The sequence below is a fragment of the Pocillopora damicornis genome, chromosome 6 (assembly GCF_964200805.1).
Source record: "Pocillopora damicornis chromosome 6, jaPocDami1.2, whole genome shotgun sequence".
Classification (NCBI taxonomy): domain Eukaryota; kingdom Metazoa; phylum Cnidaria; class Anthozoa; order Scleractinia; family Pocilloporidae; genus Pocillopora; species Pocillopora damicornis.
Genome location: NC_142675.1, coordinates 10,505,001 through 10,525,000, shown reverse-complemented (window position 1 = coordinate 10,525,000; position 20,000 = coordinate 10,505,001). Strand labels below are relative to the sequence as shown.

The 20,000-nt window shown below is 38.0% G+C and overlaps 1 protein-coding gene across 2 annotated transcripts in view; it reads left to right on the top strand.

Annotated features, from left to right (window-relative positions):
• The first annotated feature begins 17 nt into the window (after positions 1-17).
• LOC113678969 (fibroblast growth factor receptor 3) overlaps positions 18-20,000 on the top strand; it is a 21,106-nt gene continuing 1,123 nt past the window's right edge. Inside the window, exons 1-19 of one of the 2 annotated variants that reach the window (XM_089208960.1) lie at positions 18-152; positions 5,031-5,375; positions 6,632-6,898; positions 7,351-7,611; positions 11,590-11,835; positions 12,510-12,773; positions 13,230-13,463; positions 13,998-14,120; positions 14,778-15,032; positions 16,147-16,284; positions 16,676-16,691; positions 17,011-17,050; positions 17,594-17,906; positions 17,985-18,095; positions 18,480-18,670; positions 19,292-19,414; positions 19,620-19,690; positions 19,836-19,876; positions 19,968-20,000. The exon at positions 19,968-20,000 is cut by the window's right edge and continues 64 nt beyond it. In XM_089208960.1, the coding sequence (XP_089065086.1) occupies positions 86-152; positions 5,031-5,375; positions 6,632-6,898; positions 7,351-7,611; positions 11,590-11,835; positions 12,510-12,773; positions 13,230-13,463; positions 13,998-14,120; positions 14,778-15,032; positions 16,147-16,284; positions 16,676-16,691; positions 17,011-17,050; positions 17,594-17,906; positions 17,985-18,095; positions 18,480-18,670; positions 19,292-19,414; positions 19,620-19,690; positions 19,836-19,876; positions 19,968-20,000 (3,139 nt within the window). In that variant the 5' untranslated portion in view covers positions 18-85. Of the gene's footprint in view, positions 153-5,030; positions 5,376-6,631; positions 6,899-7,350; positions 7,612-11,589; positions 11,836-12,509; positions 12,774-13,229; positions 13,464-13,853; positions 14,121-14,777; positions 15,033-16,146; positions 16,285-16,675; positions 16,692-17,010; positions 17,051-17,593; positions 17,907-17,984; positions 18,096-18,479; positions 18,671-19,291; positions 19,415-19,619; positions 19,691-19,835; positions 19,877-19,967 lie in introns of both variants that reach the window. The other variant, XM_089208959.1, reaches the window with a different exon arrangement.

Below are 20,000 nucleotides of genomic sequence, written 5' to 3'. Positions count from 1 at the left end.
TAGTGATGAAGCAAATCATAAGCTAAATATATCAACTTTTCATGCCGGTAGAGCTAGGGTGAGCAGGAAATAATCTTATCTTACCATGAAGAATTGGATCGCACTTATCGTCAGTGCGTTGATTCCATCCTTACTATTTGTCCCTTGTGCAGGTACGATGAGATATATGCCATAGATAAACATAATTGTAGATTTGAAAAGAGAACTGAAAGAAAAGAATCCATAACTGAGATATAACAGTATGCGTCAAGACATGTCTTGCCGATCTTTGTTTGTTCTACAGCTCAAAGTGAACGAGGCTCTCATGAAAACTAGCTAATTTCCCTTCCGAGATATAATAATCGACGGCAATTGAAATGTAAAATCCTTAGAAACCGGTTGCGCGAGCAGAGAAACTTGGAACGCTTGTCTCAATTCATCTATTTATAGCTCAGGTTAACAAATCGACCACAATTTTTCATTTTCTATGAACTTAATGATCAAAGAAATGATGTCAACAATGTTTAAAACTAAATTGAAACTACTAAGCTGTGCCTTGTGATTCATTTAAGTTGACATCACTTTTATGAAAAATGAAGTCATAGAAATTGATGGAATATTAACGTCGATTTGTTTTTCATGATAGCATTGAAATTTTTATGCCAGCTTTTAAGCCAAAGTCTTCGAAAAATCACGCGTTCGTGACGTGATCGATCATTACTTTGTTGTTGGCGCAGTCCTTAATGTCTTATATAAATTGTGTTGCTAATGACTTCTGCAATGAAATACAAATAATCAGAAATGGATGACAATAGACTCTGCTACCCAGAATCGTTTCTATCGCCCTTTTAGTTGTAATTTTTTTACCGGAGCTTCGATTTCGCATATTTTTCTCCTGAAACCAGTCGTTAATAGTTTAAATCATATGCGTCCGCAGTGAGCGATCGTCACGGACAAAAGTATGTGTATCACGCATTAAGAGGTAAAACCTCGCTGTAGCTTCTCTGACAAAAGGGAAAACTAGGAGTAAGTGACTTTTCTGTGAAGATAACTCAGCTATGGTTTTCGAACTGTCTTTCATCAACATACGCAAGAGCCCTTTAAAATTTAAATTTCCACTTTCTCTCTCCAAAAAGCAGTCATGCGAAATATACGTGTAATCACCTCACACACAATTGTCACGAAACAAAGCTGAGTGTTCTCTTCGTTCTTCGTGAATTCTTTAAACAGAAGAAAGAGACAAGAATAGTTGAAGAAATTAAACTAGATTAATTCAACAAATACCTGTGCGTATTTATTTTAGGCGTCAAACGAAACGATGGCGAGGATTTCGAACCATTAAGCCTTCGAAGGCCCTTCTCAATTATCATATCTCTCTGTTAGCATCGAGCTTCAGTTTCTTCGCTCGCTATGAATGGTCTACTTAGCGGACCGTATTTCACTGTACGGCCCACTAAATTCAAAAGGTGGGCAAACGAGGAGAAAGAACAAAACTCAGATGCAGAAATGCCAGACTTTCGACAGTCCGGCCATAGACAGTTCATTCTATACCATGACGTCATAAAACATGAGTTACAGTCCAATTTGTAAAAACTTTGTTTAGCTTCAAATTTTATTTCCACATTTTTGTCTCTGACATTTATGGCCCGTGGGATCCCGTTCACTTGAAAAAGCACTCTAAACGGTGCGCGTTAAGAGCAGTTTGAATGGCGTCGGTTAAAATATGTGGGAGACATCACATTAATTTAATGAATTAAAATTAAAATCACAGAATAAAGAGATGTATGGAAAATCAATTTGTCATAATCAAACGTTTTAATGGAACCGAGAGGTGTCCAGTATTTCCAGAGGAACACTCGTGTATTATTTTTTGTAAGGTAAAGAGTTCACTTTCGTGAGCGATGGTTTAGAAAGAAAGATTTCCCATCGTAGAAACATGCTTACGAGCGAAGTAACCCAAGAGTAGCAACAAAACTAACAGGTGACTTTGCCATATTCTACAACATTCTTTGATCACACAAAGCATCCTTCTGCAAAAAATCATACTAAGGTGGGGCATTTGAAGGCAATTTTGGTCGGGAGGGGGGAGGGGGAATATTAAACGAACCGATCTCCTGTTGTTTGATTAAGGCTTCAGAATCAAAGTGCTCCATAAACAGTTTCATTTTGTCTTTTATTGAAGGTTCCTCAGTCGTTAACGATTTATGCAGAAAACTGACAATTTCATTCATATCGGTAAGATCGTTTTTTCTTTGCTTTACGTCATGCAAAAGTATTTGCCAAGAGAGATGCGTAACGAAATCGAACAAACGCTGCGAAGTGAACGCGTTGCTTTTTGATTGACATGAATGATCGCAAATCTCCAAAGTAATAAAGGACAGAAGACAGAAACGCTACGATTTTCCAATCAACTTTTCGCCTAAGTGCATCTCCATGCATTTCCATAGAGGCATCTACATGCATCTCCATGTATCTACATGGATCTCATAAAAGGTATCCACGACAAAAATACGGTATTGCCCAAGCATTTTTTGATGGTTTTCAGAGATGAAATGATGGATTATAAAGGGGAATTAGAACTAGTGTTGTAGCTTTCTGGCAAAGGGTGATTTTTAACCTCGAAGATGTCATTTGGATGAGTCTAACAACACAGTCCTTTATTTGCCTCTATTGATTGACAAGCCGTCGGACATTAAGTAAGAATTAATAATATGTATGTAAACCCTCAGAGTAATCTGTTAAATACCATCGCAGTGAGAGCTTCATATATTTTACCTATTTACCAAGAAAAACTGGGGGCAGTCTATCTCCCCCCGTAAAAACCAAAACAGAAACCAGTTTGTCTGTGAGTTTTGGGGTAGATACTTTAAACTAGCAAATTTTCATTAAAATCGGTGAGATGGCATGTAACACGACTGCCTGGTGCTCTCGTGGACATACTCTTCATAATCGTAATTCGTAACCTAATTTTGGGATGAAATCACGCATGAAGGCTTCAAATCGCACTAGGAAAATTAGGCAGAAGGAAAATACCTCGTATTTAAATCTTGGGGGTTGGACAATGTAAGTCATCGTTTCTTTCTACGTTATTTTCTTTTTCTCACGTCTTTGGTTCGAGTAATTTTGTTTATTTGGTCCTTGATTTTTCGTTTTTAGTTTTTTCACCACGTGCCATGTGATCTAAAGCAATTTTCAATAAGAGTAAATGTCATGGCGTGGTACACGGTTTCAACGGCGGGTACAGATGCTTCATCCAGACATTATCATGTAATGGGAATTTTTCTCCTAGAAAGCTGCAATCTGCCTGTATTTAATTTTTTCCGACTTGGTTTGTTTGAATGATTTAGCAAAGCTATTGAAACTACAAGAAATCAATTGGTTAAAGCAACTTTAGCCTACATGTAGCCGCACCTTTCCCCCCGCTAAAGTGAAACGGAGGCGAGGCGACGTCCACGCAAACCTGACACTGATCATGTTCCGTGACGTCACTCTTTTGCAAGAAAGTATGAAGTGACTTTTTATTGGTTAACTCGTTTTGTCGATTTCAAGAGGAACAGCAGAAAGCCATAGATATGTTTTCAGAAGGTAACGATATCTTCGTTTCGTTACCAACTGGCTCTGGAAATCTTTAATATATCCTACATTTAATATATCGCCTCTCGTCTCTAGATGAAGCCGGCCACGATATTTATTGCGCCACCCGTTAAAGCTGTCACAGAAGACCAGGTGCACTATCTTAATATACTTGGGCCAAGAGGATTGTCCAAAAAAAAGCTAGTTGTTTCTTTTAGCGATTCTTTCGACTGAGAAAAGAGCCGTTCTTTCTTTACGTTTGCAGCGTAACCATCTCTTAAAGAAATCTGTTAAAACTTTGAGATTCAGCCGCAAAGGATCCAACTTTTTTCGACGACGTGGCACTGTTTACAAATGCAAGCAGAAACCGCGTGGACGTTGAAATCTAGTTTCACCAGGGAGGGGAGGAGGGTACGGCTACACGTAAGCTAAAGCAACTTTCAACTAAGTCATGAATCAGTTTAATCAGCCTCTTCGGTCCTTTTTGAGAGGAACTCGCTCGAGCCGACGTTCTATCAACGTGCGTATCGCACTTGGTTGACGAAATTTCTAGTATGAGAAAAAATCTCTATGCACCCACGGTCCCTGTGCTACATGTATTGTGTCCTCACACTTCAATCCTGCGTAGCGAAAGGATGTAAAATAAAATGGCAGAAGAATTGCAAAACAACCAATCGGTTCAAACGGCAAATGAAAAATAATAAAACTGTTTTGAGCCTCATGCAGTTGAATTGGGAAACGCCGAGTCTGCTTTCGAGATTTCCTTTAAGTTTAACCTTGGTTGTAATCTGAACGCGAGTAAGGAAGGATGGCTGAGTGCTTTGTAGGGCTGGATGTCACCACCGAGTTAATGGTATTGGCTCTGAATCGTGGTCTTGGGACTTAAATCGACTTTCATATTCAAACATAGCGTTACTAAAACTTGAAACATTAAAATTGAAAGAAAAGTACCTATTCATTCATCAGCTGTGCGTTTATCGAGATATGAGGCATTTGGATAATTTGGATTGAATTCAAGAAGCTAGACTATTGTTCTCGGCTACGCCTCGGGCAACTCTTACGCATGTTTCGTATCCTCCCAACAGACCCAAATTTCCGCATGTCTACTAGGTGATGAGACGTGAAGCGGTGAACGCGGAAGAAGCAAACGCGATGTAGCCGCTGGTTAAAGTTCGTGGGCCCCTAAATAGAACGTTTGCATAATTATCACTTTACTTCCCTACCGTCGCATCTTGAAGCGTGATTCGCCGTCACGGCGCGGAAATAGCAATTTTTTCAGTCATATCTAACGTGTCTATATTCCTGTGCTTGGTTTTGTTTATTCGTTAAGCAGGTAGATACACGAGCTCATCTTTACTGAGCAAGCGTTTCCCTTGTTGCGCAAAACAGCTTCGAGCTGGCCCGTCGGGTCGTATTACTACTGAAACTGGTTAAAGGATCTGTGCTGTTTACATCATTTTTTTTGTTTTTTTTTGTAGAATTAGTACCAAGATTTACGGCAACTCCTCCAGATCCGTTCAATGTTTTGGAAGGCAACAATATCACCTTTGTGTGGAAGTACAACGTTAGTGGAACGTTTGACAGAGTTATCTTTCGGTTCATCAGCAGCTCTCCCGCTCGCACCATTGTGACCAAACTTGACTTAGACCGCGACGCAGTGGTTTCAAGTGATTACCGGGGTCGCATTCAAGAAAACATCAATGCTACACGAGCAGAAATTACAATCTTTGCATTGCACAGATCTGAGAGTGGAGAATACGAAATTATCTTGACCAACAGTAATTTCGATACTACCAGCGACAGCGTGACTGTTCAAGTACAATGTAAGTAAACTACCAAAAGTTTCATGAATATTATCTCTATTGGTTGTTTGTTGAAAAATTTTGAAATCATTCCGTAAAGGTGAATGTCGTTCCGTTGTTGGATATTTCATTTCATTCATTCTTGGTGCAAACTGCTGCTATTTTCCGGGTAGCCTAGGAAGATATGCAGTACAAACCAGTGCAAGGTGGTCGCTGAATTCCTTTAAAAAAAATCTTTTGGCTCCGATATTCACCAAATATTCGGCAAGAAGTCGAGACTTACTGCAGTGTAAGTAAACCACCAAAAGTTATAGGAATAGTATCTCTACTCGTTTTGTTTGTTGGAAATTTTTAAAATTATTCTTTAAAGGTGAATCTCGTTTCGTTGTCGGATATTTCATTTCATTCATTTTTGACGCAAACTCTTGGTATATTCCGGGTAGCTTAAGAATATAGCACTGAAGTACTATCTTTTCGCAATATCCACTAATTTCATTCAAACGTGACAAAAACATTGGCAACTTTTTGGTCATAAGTTCACTTCAAACCAATGACCAACCTGGAACTTCAAATGCGCTCGATCACGATGCAAAACTTGTCCTTTTATTCATAACGTAGAGAAAATTTCGGGACCTAAGAGATCTCACTGATCACTTTACGTGTACCTCCGCCAGTGTCATTTACTGGATAACTTGCAGTTATTGCAATAAGTTATACCTTGGTGAAACAGGAAGACGACTAGGTCACCGCTCCCGAGAACACCTTCCCGACGTAGAAACAAACGACAAGGACGCATCCAAATCAGTCGCTAGACACTTCAATCTCCTTAAACATTTTTAAAAGCATATGGCAGTTTGCAGCCTTTCCCTACATCTAGGCAGTTCGGAAAATCTCAAAACTGTAAAACAAAAATTTATCCTCCAGATGGGCACTCTTAATCCCAACGGTATCAATGAGCGCTTTTAATTCAACTTATTTATTCTTGTTTTCTCGTCACCATATTCCCACCAATAGCGTAGCTCCATTTTCTATTTAGAAAGCCACACACAACCCACAATTCCTCCAATCGCTCTGACAAGGGCTAACGCTCGAAACTTCAGAATGTGCAAAGTTTGACTGTGGGTTAATTTATCACTGCTGTCGCTTCTGAACAGATCCACCAGAGCTCAATTCAATTGTTAGAGGTGGAGTTGTTGTTGAAGGTGACCCAATTGTCATATTGGAGTATATCGCGGATAGTGTGCAAAGTTGTTTATTTGTCTTTAATTCTTTAACAGATCCACCAGAATTCAACAGCGTAAGTAGTGATGTAGTTGTTGTGGAAGGTAACCCTAGTCTTACTTTAGAGTGTATCGCAGATGGTGAAACAACACCAAACATCACCTGGACCAAAGTATATGCTAATGGCAGTGACAGTGTTGTACTGGGAACTGGGAATCAGTTTGTCCTTGAAACCAACAGAAATAACAGTGGAACATATCGTTGTACAGCATCTAATGGAATAGGAACTGCACCAAATCGTACAATAAAAGTAGAAGTTAATTGTAAGTAGATAATTGTATATTGTATCTATAGTTGGTTTTTATTTTTCATAGAATGTAGGATTGATAGTAGGTAAAAATAATGCAAAATAAAACTCCAAAATGAAAAAAAATTGTAAATCAACCCAAAAAAAAAGATAAGTGAAGATTTGCTTTTTTATGAGTGGTATAGTCATGTGGGCACTTTAATTGAAATACATTGTGATGATGCAAGCAGGGCCTGAAAAAGCCATACAGCAGGGTGTTGTGAGATTCAGGGTGAATAAATGCTATTTAAAAAAAGCTGAAAGTCAGAATGGAAAAAAAAGAAAAAAAAAAGTAAGGAGAGGAGAAGCAATCAGTCGCATATGGAATTGCACAGGACAGAAAAATGTTTGGCTCTTGCGACATGATTTACAACATGACATGCTCTGATACTGATGCGTGATCAAATGTTGTTGTTTTTCTCTCTTTAGATAAACCAGAGAATGTAAATTTAATGGTGAATGACTCAGTTGTATGTAAAGGTGATGTTATCAGCATCACCTGCTCAGCAGATGGTAAACCTGCAGTATATACTTATCAACTGTTTGAGAGTGAAATACCAGTTAACGATGGAAAAAGCTCAGCCGGGGTATGGATAAGAAAAGATTTAAAAGGAGGAGACTTAAGCTACAGTTGTGTGGCTAATAACACTGTTGGTACAACTGAGAAGACTGTGAATGTCACAGTGAAAGGTACAGTGTGAGAATTAGTTGTTATCTGTTACAGCTATTAGCTTACATAGGGTAAATGAATACTGGTGTAGGGTGCGATGCTTTAATACCATTTTTTCCGTAATGTTGTGTATTGCATATTTAACTTCAAGTGGCAACGAAACATAAGTATTTTTGTCGGTGAGGTTCCTTTTGATATTGTTTATTAGTTTACGTTATAATGAAATAATAAAATAAAATAGTTCAATTCAGGTGGCACAAAAAAAAACTCAACACCTGTCCACTTTAGGTGAAAGTAATCACAGCACTTGGCAGCATTGTCTTATGAAGGCTTTTATATTTCTACTCTGAAGAAGAATGAAATTAGAAGGTCCTCGCAGCTAAGAACACTACTGAAACTAGTAGTTGTAAGTAGGACCTGAAAAAAATTTCAGGCCCGTACGGGATTTGAACCCATGACCTCTGCGATACCGGTGCAGCGCTCTACCAATTGAGCTAACAAGCCAACTGGGAGCTGGTCAATGAATTGGGTACAAATAAACATCCGAGTGAATGAGGATTTAGATATATGAAAATTCACATATTTGCCATATGTGAATTTTCATATATCTAAATCTTCATTCACTCGGATGTTTATTTGTACCCAATTCATTGACCAGCTCCCAGTTGGCTTGTTAGCTCAATTGGTAGAGCGCTGCACCGGTATCGCAGAGGTCATGGGTTCAAATCCCGTACGGGCCTGAAATTTTTTTCAGGTCCTACTTACAACTACTAGTTTCAGTAGTGTTCTTAGCTGCGAGGATCTTCTAATTTCATCTTTCCACCGCAGTGCAAATATGTGAATTTTCATATATCTAAATCTTCATATTTCTACTCTGTTGAAACAATCTCGTTTCTTCAACCGTTAACTGTGGGCTTTCATTGAAAAATGGTCACTATAAAAAGAAAAAAAAAAAAGTAAAAGAAAAAAATTTGCTCACCCCATCCACATTCCATATGATACTAAATGAAAGTCTAGTGAGTCTAATGATAATGTGCGTGTGCAACACTTTTATTTACCAAATTGGCAAGTTTGCTTGCTGGCTGATTAAGGGAAAGAGAGGGAAAAGTTTTATTGTATCGCGCTAAGAAACGTCTCTCATTTAAAGTGAGCTGAAATATCCAAGCTAAAGACTCCCATATTGAAAATAACGTCTTGACTCTCTTGACAGTTCATCACCAAACTTCCAAATGCAAAATTGATGGTTAGACTTAAGAGGCCCTGCGCCTAAGAAACGACCGATGATCTCTGGCTAAAAATTAAAATCGGCCGATTTTTATCTTCCAAGTAGAGGTTACCTGACATGAGGGGACGCAAATCGTCTGCACTGTAAGTACATATCATCAGGTGATTTAATCCCATTTTAATCCCATCCGATCTCACAATTTACGAAAACTTCATTATTCTTGTGAAAAATGATAGCCGTCTTATTGAAACTTGATGACAAGTATAAGCCGGCAAAGAAAACAGTGCAAAAGCAATTATCTGTCACATCGATGTCAGCAGCAACAGGATTATGACACCTTACAGTCCCCATACATTTTCTTAGATTAAAAGTCTAAGAAAATGTAGGGGACTCTCCGGGATACTTACAGTACAGCCGATTTGCGTCCCCTCATGACTATTTTCAAATGAATTTCTTTTGCTTCCGTTTCGCTAAACCAAAAATATCGAGCCGCGAACTTGTTACTTCTGATTGAAGCGAAGTCTGTCCCAAAATATGCCCTTTCAAAAACCGGTTCAAAAATCACTACACTTACCATCTGCTGAGGTGAGTTGAATCTTGGAAATGTTATCGCGTGACAACACTCATTTCTCAAAACTACGGCGGAATCCAAGCAACTGCGTAGAATATATGTAAAAAAACAACTCTTCCGCCCCCAGAAATCCTGAAGTGAAACAGTTTCTGTAAATTATCTTCTTTTTCTACCTATTTTTCATCTTCCTTTCCCACTATTTTGTGTTGCGATCGTGATTTTTGAACCGGTTTTTGAAAGGGCATATTTTGGGACAGACTTCGCTACAATCAGACGTAACAAGTTCGCAGTTCGATATTTTTGGTTTAAAGCGAAACTGAAGCAAAAGAAATTCCTTTTTAAATAGTATTAGATAACCTCTAATTGGAAGATAAAAAAATCGGCCGATTTTAATTTTTAGCCAGAAATCATCGGTCGTTTCTTAGACGCAGGGCCTCTTAAATCCTCATCCTTAAATATAACACAATAAAGAAATCAATGCGATTTTATCACCACTCACTTAAGGTGTTTGGGTATCAGGGAGATATGGAACTGCAAGAGAGGAAAATAGAAAGACAGGGGATACAGATATTTGTTTCTTTCATAATTGGACCAACAGTCAAGAAATTTTCCATGTTTTTCTTTTTCTTTATCTGGTGGTTGCTCTTAGGTCACTTCTGAGTTCTTGCGGTTCAGTGATCTGGTACCGAAATTGCGCTGCGAGGACGAAGCTTAGTGTGAAGTCAACTGTGTAAGGGATTATTTGTAAAAGCGAGCTCTGTGGGTTATCACCAACTCGGACTATCGAGCCCATTCTGCTCCTTTATTCTCCAAACTAGGAATTTTAGATATTTTCCAAGTCAATAGTTTGAAATCGCCAAATTCATGTTTTATCATAGAAATAACTTATTACCTCCATTGCTTCTCAATCTTTTTGTAACGAATAGCCGAATTCACTGCTATTGTACTAGAACAGCCAGTAATTATCGAACGTACTTGTGCCGTACAAATCTCAAGCAATTTACAATTTCTCTACCATGGTCCTAAAAGTTGGAACTCTCTTCCTGTTTCAGTCACTCGTTCGTCAAACCTTCTTAGCTTTAGGACGAAAATGCAAGAGTTTTTACTTAAATAATTACTGAATTGGCCTAACCGCACATTCGCAGCACTTTTTCTTTACTTTATTTATCAATGTAAGTGAGGTGGCTCTCCCATTAGCCCGGTAGCTTCCTAGGTCTCCTCGCCTTCTAGCTATAACCTCTGTAAATAAATTTTTTGTATTGCGTAAATAAGGCAAATAAAAGATTATGAAGTTCCTGGGGTGATTAATATGAGAGAAATGGGAGATGGTATTTCCGAGCAACAAAAATTTTTTGGACTGGAAATTTGCCCTCACTTGTTCGTCATTTCTCCTTCAACAGCTTTTTGCTGTCGCTAGCAAAAGAGGCTATTTTGATCTACTTCATTATTGCAGCTTTCTTGCATAAATCGAAAAGTTCTGCTTTATTTTTCCTTTGCCGCCATCACTAAGCTGAATGCCTCTCTCCCACCAATAATTTTTAACTCTTCCACAGTGAATTTCGAGGAATTTTCTCTTATTATTACTACCACGGTGCTTAATTCTTTATACCCATGAAAACGACTTCACACTTAACCTCGTTCTTGCGCGGTAATTTTAACTCTAGATCACTGAACCGTGAGAACTCGGAAGTGGCCTATTGGTGACTTTCGTTGAAGTTTTGGTCCAAAAGATACACGTGTCATCACTCGCAATAGCTCGGGCGAAGCTTAGGCCTTGTTTTAGTGTTTTTTTTAACATGCTATATTCCTATGGCGCACAGCTTTCCCAATCTCAGCGCCTGAACAGTAATTTTACAGAAATTACATTTTTCTCAGCCGGTGTATTTAGCTTGAAGCCAAACATGTCTGAGTTTTAGAATAAGCTTCATGCAATCTCATGAGTCATAGGCGCAAATTTTGATATTACATTTACTTTGAATTCCTTTACTTATGTTTCACTGGGACTAATGATGTACAAGTGAAAGTTACAACCGTGAACCCATAAAGAATAAATTTCTTTTCGTGGGATGAACTCAGACTCTAAAATTTCCTTATTTCTTAAGAATGCTTTTACGTTATGCAAACACATTAAAAAAAATTGTGTGGTTCTATAAACACGAAGTTTTACTCTTGTAATTTTTTAAAATCTTCTTCTCTGCTCAGTGCCCTCTAAAGTTTATCCATTGGAGGACATCACAGTGGTAGAGGGTGAAAACAGGACTTTAACCTGTAATGTTTCTGGAAGTCCTGTGCTGACTGTTACATGGACAGAAGTTAGCAGCGGTAGTAAGTCCAATGGAGTCATGCGTTATGTTACAAACATCAGCAGGAATAATGCTGGTGAATACAAATGCGAAGCTACAAATGACTGTGGAGATAGCTCTGCCAGCACTTTCCTCACTGTGCTCTGTAAGTGATTATTATTTATTTAATGATGATCGAGTAAAAAAATGCATTAAGGTTTAGAGTGTTCATCTTGTAGCCCATTTTCCTCTCTTTGTTAAGTGTGAGGTACTAGATTCTTGAACTGTGTGGTATTCCTCTCACTATATTCAAGCTTGTTTTGAAATTAATAAAGACTAAGAAGCACTTTGGAAGCTGCATTGTTTTACTGCTTTGGAAATTGAGTAGAGAATAACGCTAGATACAGAATTTCTTTTTGAGTATTCAACTTGATATATGGAGATCCACATGAGAAGAGAAATTCATATCCATTAGCAACCATGCATTATTTTGTTTCTTATTTCAACATCTCAGTTTTATCAGCAACCATAGTTAAAAAAAATTTGAGGAACAACCTTGGATTGAGAGCAGTGACTGCTTTGTCAGTTATTCATCACCCTGACAGAATGGTGCGAAAGGCAAGTGACGTGTCGGCGGCTGATTGGCAATATCAAACACGAAAAAATTAATCGTAAATTTGCACAGTCATGTACAGTTACGGCTTTCCATAGGGCTGGAAATCGTCGTAAAAATCTGTAATTAGTGTAATAAAACATTTTGCCCTACAATATTGGAGAGCTCTGAGTGACGTTTACAATGCAGTGAACTGTGGCATCCATTTCTGATTTAAATCTTTACAGATAAACCAGAAAAGTTCAACTTCACAGTAAGTAAATCAGCTGTGTGCCAGGGTTCTGTCATCGCTTTCAACTGTTCAGCATATGGAACTCCTCCGGTGGATACATATGAGTTGTTAGAGAATGGTGTGTCTGTAAGGAATGGTTACAACAATCTTGGAATGTGGAGCAGGAACATGTTAACTGGAGGAGTGTTTAACTACAAATGCATGGCAAAAAACTCTGCTGGAACAGCGTACAGCATGACTGTAGCAGTTACTGTAAATGGTAAGCAAATGTCAACTAGAGGAGTTGATAGAGCACTGCACTGGCATCGCAGAGGTTATGAGTTCAACTTTCATCGTTGATAATGATTATTTTGACTTTATATTAAAACATCAGTGCCCAATAGAAAAGAGCTCTAATACTTTCCTCTCCATAATTAAACGAAATGATTACTGGGGATTAAGTACAAGAAAAGACATCATCCTCGCAAGTGAGCTGCACTTAAAACAAATTTTAAAAAAAATCAGCTTCTCGCTTAATATTCTTAGGATAGGCACATGCCGACAGATTCGCATAGTAAATACTCGGATAGTTTGCTGTTAAGAAGATATAGACATAGCTGCTTTCATGATGCACTGGTTTGCGATAAAGCCTTTAAGAGATTATAACCTACCATTATTTCATTTCAAATAAGAGAGACGTAACATATAGAGCAATTCTTTATTTTTTATTATGAAGGTGTACAAGCAATAGATAATAAGACAGTCACTGAAGGAGGAAATGTGACTTTGACCTGTCAAACATACGGAGGAAGTTTCCAAAGGCTAACTTGGTTCAAACCTGATGGTCAATCTGGAAGCAAAACTGTGCTGGAGCTTGTAAACATTAGCAGGAATGAAGCAGGAGAATACAGATGTGAAGTCCATAGTGAATGTGGCAATGAAACTGAAGCAGTAAACATCGATGTCCAATGTAAGCGAATTTTTTTTCTCACTTTTATGTTTGTTCAATGAATGTTTCGCAGCTGTTTTGAAAAAGGTACATTTGATGTACTGGCCGGTGAACGCTGAGATAATAGTTTTAGAAAATATAAATTATTGTTAGTCACATGTTTTTGGTTGGATAAAGTTATTTAAATTGAGTGATGATTATCAACCTCAATCACACTTTATGTACATTTAATAGCTATCCAAATTACGTGAAATCCACTCGATCGATTTTTTAAAATTTTATTTTATCTAGCGTTGATCTATCAATGTTCTTATTTACATTGCCTTAAAAATGTGTTTGAATTTATAAAACACCTGAACGCAGTTAATTTGAGTGAATTTGCTTCTTTCTGGTCTTTTGTTATTCTTCTAGACAAACCAGAGACCGTGGATTTAAAAAAATCTTCATTTACCAGTAAAAATTGTCGGGGTGACATTATCAGCTTTAATTGCTCAGCTGATGCTAATCCATTAGTAACGTCATATCAGTTGTTTGAGAACGAAACTGCTATCCTAGACACAAACCCATCAGGAATGTGGAACAGGAAACTGCAAACTGGGGGAGTGTTCATGTACAAATGTATGGCCAGCAACTACTTGGGATCAGAAGACAGTTTACCAGTTATTGTCGAAGTGAATGGTACGCTTATTGCGCAGTTTAATGAAGCTGTAAAGCTTATTTTCTCTGCGTACATTTATCAATTTACATCAATCTGTTAGTTACGTTGCATATCGGACCAAACTCGCTCATTTATACACTAAGGACACATAAAAGGTCAAGTGAGGAATGGGGAATTAAAAGGTATAATAAGCAGTGGAAAGCGTTGGAACGCTATCTTTTTCCTTTTCAAATGGAACAGATAGCAAAAAAGGAGAAACTGCGACGTAAAATCATGTCCTTTTCAGTAATGCTTACTTTTATACATTTCAGTTTAACTAAGGCTACCAGAGTCCCTTAATCAAATTCTGCTGATCAAAAACAGTGATTGATATCCAATTATTTCAGGGCGTAGGACCAAAGCATGGTAAAAGAGATGATATTTCTCGTCATCGATCTATAATGCACAACTGTAGCCTAAGTAGCTGGTGACTACATTTATAAACCCATTTGCTAGATTCACTAAATTCGTAAATGAAGTTATTAAGGGAAGAGACAGTTACAGTTTAGATCATGACGCAAACTTTGTACGATTTGAAATAGGATTAGAACTTATCCCATCTGTGCTTGACTGTGGTTGAACAATACACCTGTAGAAGTACACTGCATTAGAATTATTTGTTCTGTTTCATACCTCAGTACCTTCATCTATACCTGCACTACAAGATCAGAGTGCAATTGAAGGTGACAATGTGACTCTGTTGTGTCCTGTATCTGGAATGCCTCCCCCATTGGTGTCTTGGATGACACCCAATAGTCAGCGTCAAAGTGGTTACATGTTGGAGCTTACAAGCATTAACAGAAGTCAAGCTGGTGAATACAAATGTGAAGCCAGCAACGAGTGTGGCAATGCAACAAGGACAGCAAGCATTCATGTGCAGTTCAAGTTGCCCGGTACACGTATCCTTATTAGCCTACCTTTACAGTTATCGGTTCATAGTTTCATACCAAGTCAACAAATCTGCATTGCAAATCATCCTTTTTGATATGTTCTTCACGACTGACAATTTTTCTTCCTTTTAATGAGTCTTCGATATGCGATGGCACCTTAGTTTGTTGCTATTGGTATGCTATGGCGCGCTCTTATTGGTTCATTTCGATACTCATAACTATTCTGACTATTAGATGTTGTTCCCTTATAGGTCCCCTTTGTAACAGATCGGTTGTTATGCTTTTTGATCATAAGCATCGATGCTTCAGGAGTTTCGATTTCGTCGTCTCCATTGATTTTATTAGGATGAATTCTTATGTGGACGGCTTCTTTAACCTTACTTGCGTAACACTAAGAATCATAATCAATAAATTCTAACCTGGTCCCAAACAGGAACCGGTCCTGTTCCAAAGGCCTGTTCTGAAACTACCCAATTCTGAGAACAAGCAGGCTGTAGATCTCTTTCATGTTCTTTAATTCTCCGTCTCCCTGTTCCTCCGATGTATTCTTTGCCACATTTACTGGTGATTTTGTAAAGAACGCCCTCCCATTGCACGTGAACTTTCAACCTTGTCGCCTGACTAGCAATGGAACAGTCGAAGTGTCGCGATCAATACACGATTAATTAGCCTGACACTAACCGTGTGAGACAAACGAATAAACCTTTAGATTTATAAGGCCACGATGTACAGCAACATCGTCTATAATAAAATAATGCTCAGCGTAGTGACAAGAATTCCCTCTCCTGACCGCGGTGTTGCAGACGGTGATATGATATCACCAAAATATATCTTTTCAAAAATACTGTTGCAAACATTATTTCCACCTTCCAATTCCAAGTGAAAATTAAAAAACACAATACAGCTTTCATAGCTAGGATCTTGAACCTTGAAACGCTTTTCTCAGAAAAAAAAATTCAAGATAACAACCCTATCAAATAGAAAATATCAATCCACCAGTAAAAATATATGATTTGAAAAGTTCTGGGAGGAAGTTTAAATCAGTTTAACTCGTATTAATTCAACTAAAAAGTTAAGAAAGGCATTGCTTCTGTTAAATGTATGTCATTTATTTAAGATTCAGTTACTGTTCCCGGGCCAGTTCCATCTGAACCAGCAAAGGTGAATAAGGATGCTATTTATGGCTCAGTTATTGGGGTCCTTGCCTTTATGTTCGCGGTTTCTATTATTTTCATTGCCTGGAAACGCCGCAAACGTAAGTAGAGTTTATTACTATATTCAGTTGGTAAATGCTCTGATTCGAGATGCTAGTAACCGAGATTTATGATTTGTGGCCGATCGACAGAGTGAGATTTAAGTGAAAAATAGAATAGAAACTGAGAAGGAGAAAGGAAAGAAAAAAACAGCAATCAGTGGGACAACTTGCAGCATAGTGTAATCATATCGCAAAGTATTTCAATTCATGACACCAATTAGCAGTTTTACGTTTACTTTCGTTCAATATATTACATTAAATACTTACAAGGGAAGGAACTGGAAATACTTGAAGCATAATTGATGAGGACTTCTTGAATATTAAAATAATAAACGCAGCTATTTTTTTCTGTATCTGATGCAATTTCTTTCCTTCTTTCCACCCTTCTTAGCTGAAAAGGATGATCGGTAAGATGTCATTACCATAAAATGTAAATAGAGCATTTGTAGATCAGATTGGTAGAAAACAGGCTTTGGTCGTAGTTATAGTTGTGTGAAACTTTTCTATCCTTAGCAGAAGTTTATTTGGTTCCATGAAGCGAAATAAAAACGCAGTGGTAAGAGAAAAAAATGAACTGAGTGTAACAGATTTGATGTTGTTACTTTGAATGAGAAACCAATATGTGTCAGTTGATATTTTACAAAAACAAACAAAACAAATATTTTGTTTGTAAGATTTAGACAGTTTCCTAGAAACTACTTTTATAGTGTTTTATTTTTCTTTTAGACTCGATTCAGTCCTTAAGGAGTCACGTAGGCCCCACTTTGTAAGTATAAAATGCATTTTGTTCGAACAACTTACTCTGTAAAAAAGGTAAAGCCTTTATACAGGCCCAAGTGGTCCATGGGGCCGGCGCTTAGCTCCGGTTTCCTTAGCATGAAGTGGCTAGGAGTATTACTAGGAAGATGAGTTTATAGCAGTCTATCAGGTTCATTTAAAATGCGCTTTGCCGACCTCCCACCACAATTACCAGTAATTGCTGTTGTATTTACGATTCAAATCTTCTTAGCATTGATTAGCAGGTGCTCGAGGAAAGGGCATTAGGCTAAGAGGATGGCATCACAGTATTCAAGGGTTCTTTAAGATTTTATCCAGTTGTGATAAGACAGGTTACGATTGCGTGTGGTTTTTTCTTTTGGTTGCAAAACAAGTGAATTAAAATGAAAAAACGCACAACACCATGGACCGTGGACAATGGTTCCAATAAAATTTTGCATGAGACTTCACTAAGAAATACGAGACCTCTTTCTTACTCGTTGCCAATCTGTATGGGAAGACTAAGGGTGAAGCTCTTTTCGCTTGAAAACAGAACGAGGGAATTGAACTTGAGAACTTCAACGGGAACCCTAGCACCGTGGTGCATCATGGTCCCGGACATTACATGGACCTGAGTGAAGTTAGATCACTGAATGAACCTGCCATGGACCCAGCGCGAAGTTATTTAGAAATAAACGAATATGCTCCCCTGCACCCAGGAACGCGCTCATGGGAAGTGGAAAGACAAGATGTAATAATCGAAAAGGTTATTGGAAAAGGCGCCTTTGGTCAAGTCGCCCAAGGAAAAGCTTCAAACCTTCAAGGAAGAGAGGAGACAATCACAGTTGCCATAAAAATGCTGAAAGGTGCTACATTCATTGCCTTAAAAGCGTTTTAGTTTAGATAAGGCTTAACTGTTACTGGACAGTTGTCCTTTGCTCTAGGTAACGCCACAGACGCAGAGAGAAAAGATTTGCTGTCAGAACTTGAAGTCATTAAGAAACTCAAGCCTCATCCTCATGTCATCAGGTTGCTGGGATGCGTCACTGAATCAGGTGCAGAAGATAACATTTTTGAAACAGCTTGGTTTATTTGTGCTTTTATTACTCCGACAACTAAAGTAGTGATTTTAATTTAATGCCCGAACTTTGACTGAATTCATATTTTCTTCTTTCTCGCCACACGTAATCTCGTCATTGCTGATCCTAACAACATTAACAAAGGGCGTTTGTTACATACGTACCTGGTAAAAGATTCTTATTATTATCTTTTTATCGCCACGAGCTCCCTTATATTCCTTCAACTTAATCTTATCTGCCCGGTTTACCGCAGATCCTGGTTTGAAATTTGAATACCCTTGACACAACTATAAATATTTCCATTTTTCCATCGCTGTAAACGATGTGGTCTGTTTGTTGAAAACAAAAATGCATTTTTAGATCCTTTGCTTGTACTTATCGAGTATGTCCCGTATGGAGATCTCCTGGGCTATTTGAGAAAGAGCCGACATTTAGAAGATAACTACTTTAAGGACCCGGATATTAAGCCACAGACGAGTTTGACTTCCCAGCAGCTAATGAAGTTTTCCTGGCAAGTGGCTGATGGTATGCACTATTTGTCGTCTAAAAATGTAAGTTGATTTCAGCATACGAATAACTTTGCTGTCTTGGTGGCAATCGATGTAAGGGATACTTTATTCATTTCAATTTTAATTAAAAATTTTCATGTGGATAAAATATACTTGGATGCAGGTGACTTAAGTATGAACATTTTTAGTACTTTGGGGGAATCTTTTCTATGTGGTTTAGTTACGGCGATGAAAAAGCTTTTTGTTTGAAATGATCAAAAGCGTCCATTGCATCAGTCATTTTTTTTTGTTGCAAACAGGAAAGTTTTATCTTTAAACGCTGTTCGCTAGCGCAAACTGAGTTACTCTTTGTAAAACAAAAAGATTTCCAAGAAAGCTCTCCATTTTCAAGGAAGCGTTTTCTTTTTAATTTTTCAAGGTTGATGATATTTAAACAGTGAAAGATTCTACTGGGATAGACGTTTGATAAAAGAATAACATTTTAGGGTTTTTTTTCAAAACTACGTGTTCTTTCGTGGACGCAGCTCGGAAAGTGTCTAGTCTCGCATCTCAAAACGGCCCCTGTCCACTACGGCTTGAAATCAATGATCAGAAGAGGATAGACATAATATTCCGTGGGACGCTTTTTAATGATTCATTAATGCTTTGTATAATGTTCGACAGATTATTCACCGCGACCTTGCAGCCCGGAACGTCTTGGTCGGAGAGCGAGAACGATGTAAGGTAACCGATTTTGGAATGGCAAGAGACGTATGCCAGGAAAACATCTACGAAAGAAAATCAAAGGTTTCTGATTTCAATATGTCGATATATTACGTGTTTGGGTAATACCGTTATCTATCAGTATTGATATATGCTATCTCAACCTCCTGTCACTTTGTTTCTCAATAATGGTTTACACCTCATCGTCCCCAGAAAGTCTGCGTGTATAAATAAAATGAAGCATCATTGCTCTTTCTCCTCATCATTTCCTTTCAACGTGTTTTAATAGGGAAGACTGCCAGTGAAATGGACAGCTTGTGAAGCGCTGTTATACGGACGATATACGACGAAAAGTGATGTGTAAGTGGATCTAATAAGCTGATAAACAGTTTTGAATAATAATAATTATAAAAAAAATTCAAATCTAAACATCCTCGGCCTATAATATAATTATATCTGTATCTGTGAACTTGCAATGAAGCCTGGTGGCATTTTCTTTACTCAGATGGAGTTTTGGAATTGTCCTTTACGAAATCTTCACCATAGGTATGTCAGTTAATTGTGTTTCAATGTATTTTAGATGGATGACACACTTTTTGATCGATTCGTTGTTTTCGTGTTTAACTTCTCGTTTTAGGTGGCTCTCCTTATCCAAAGATTCACGGACGAA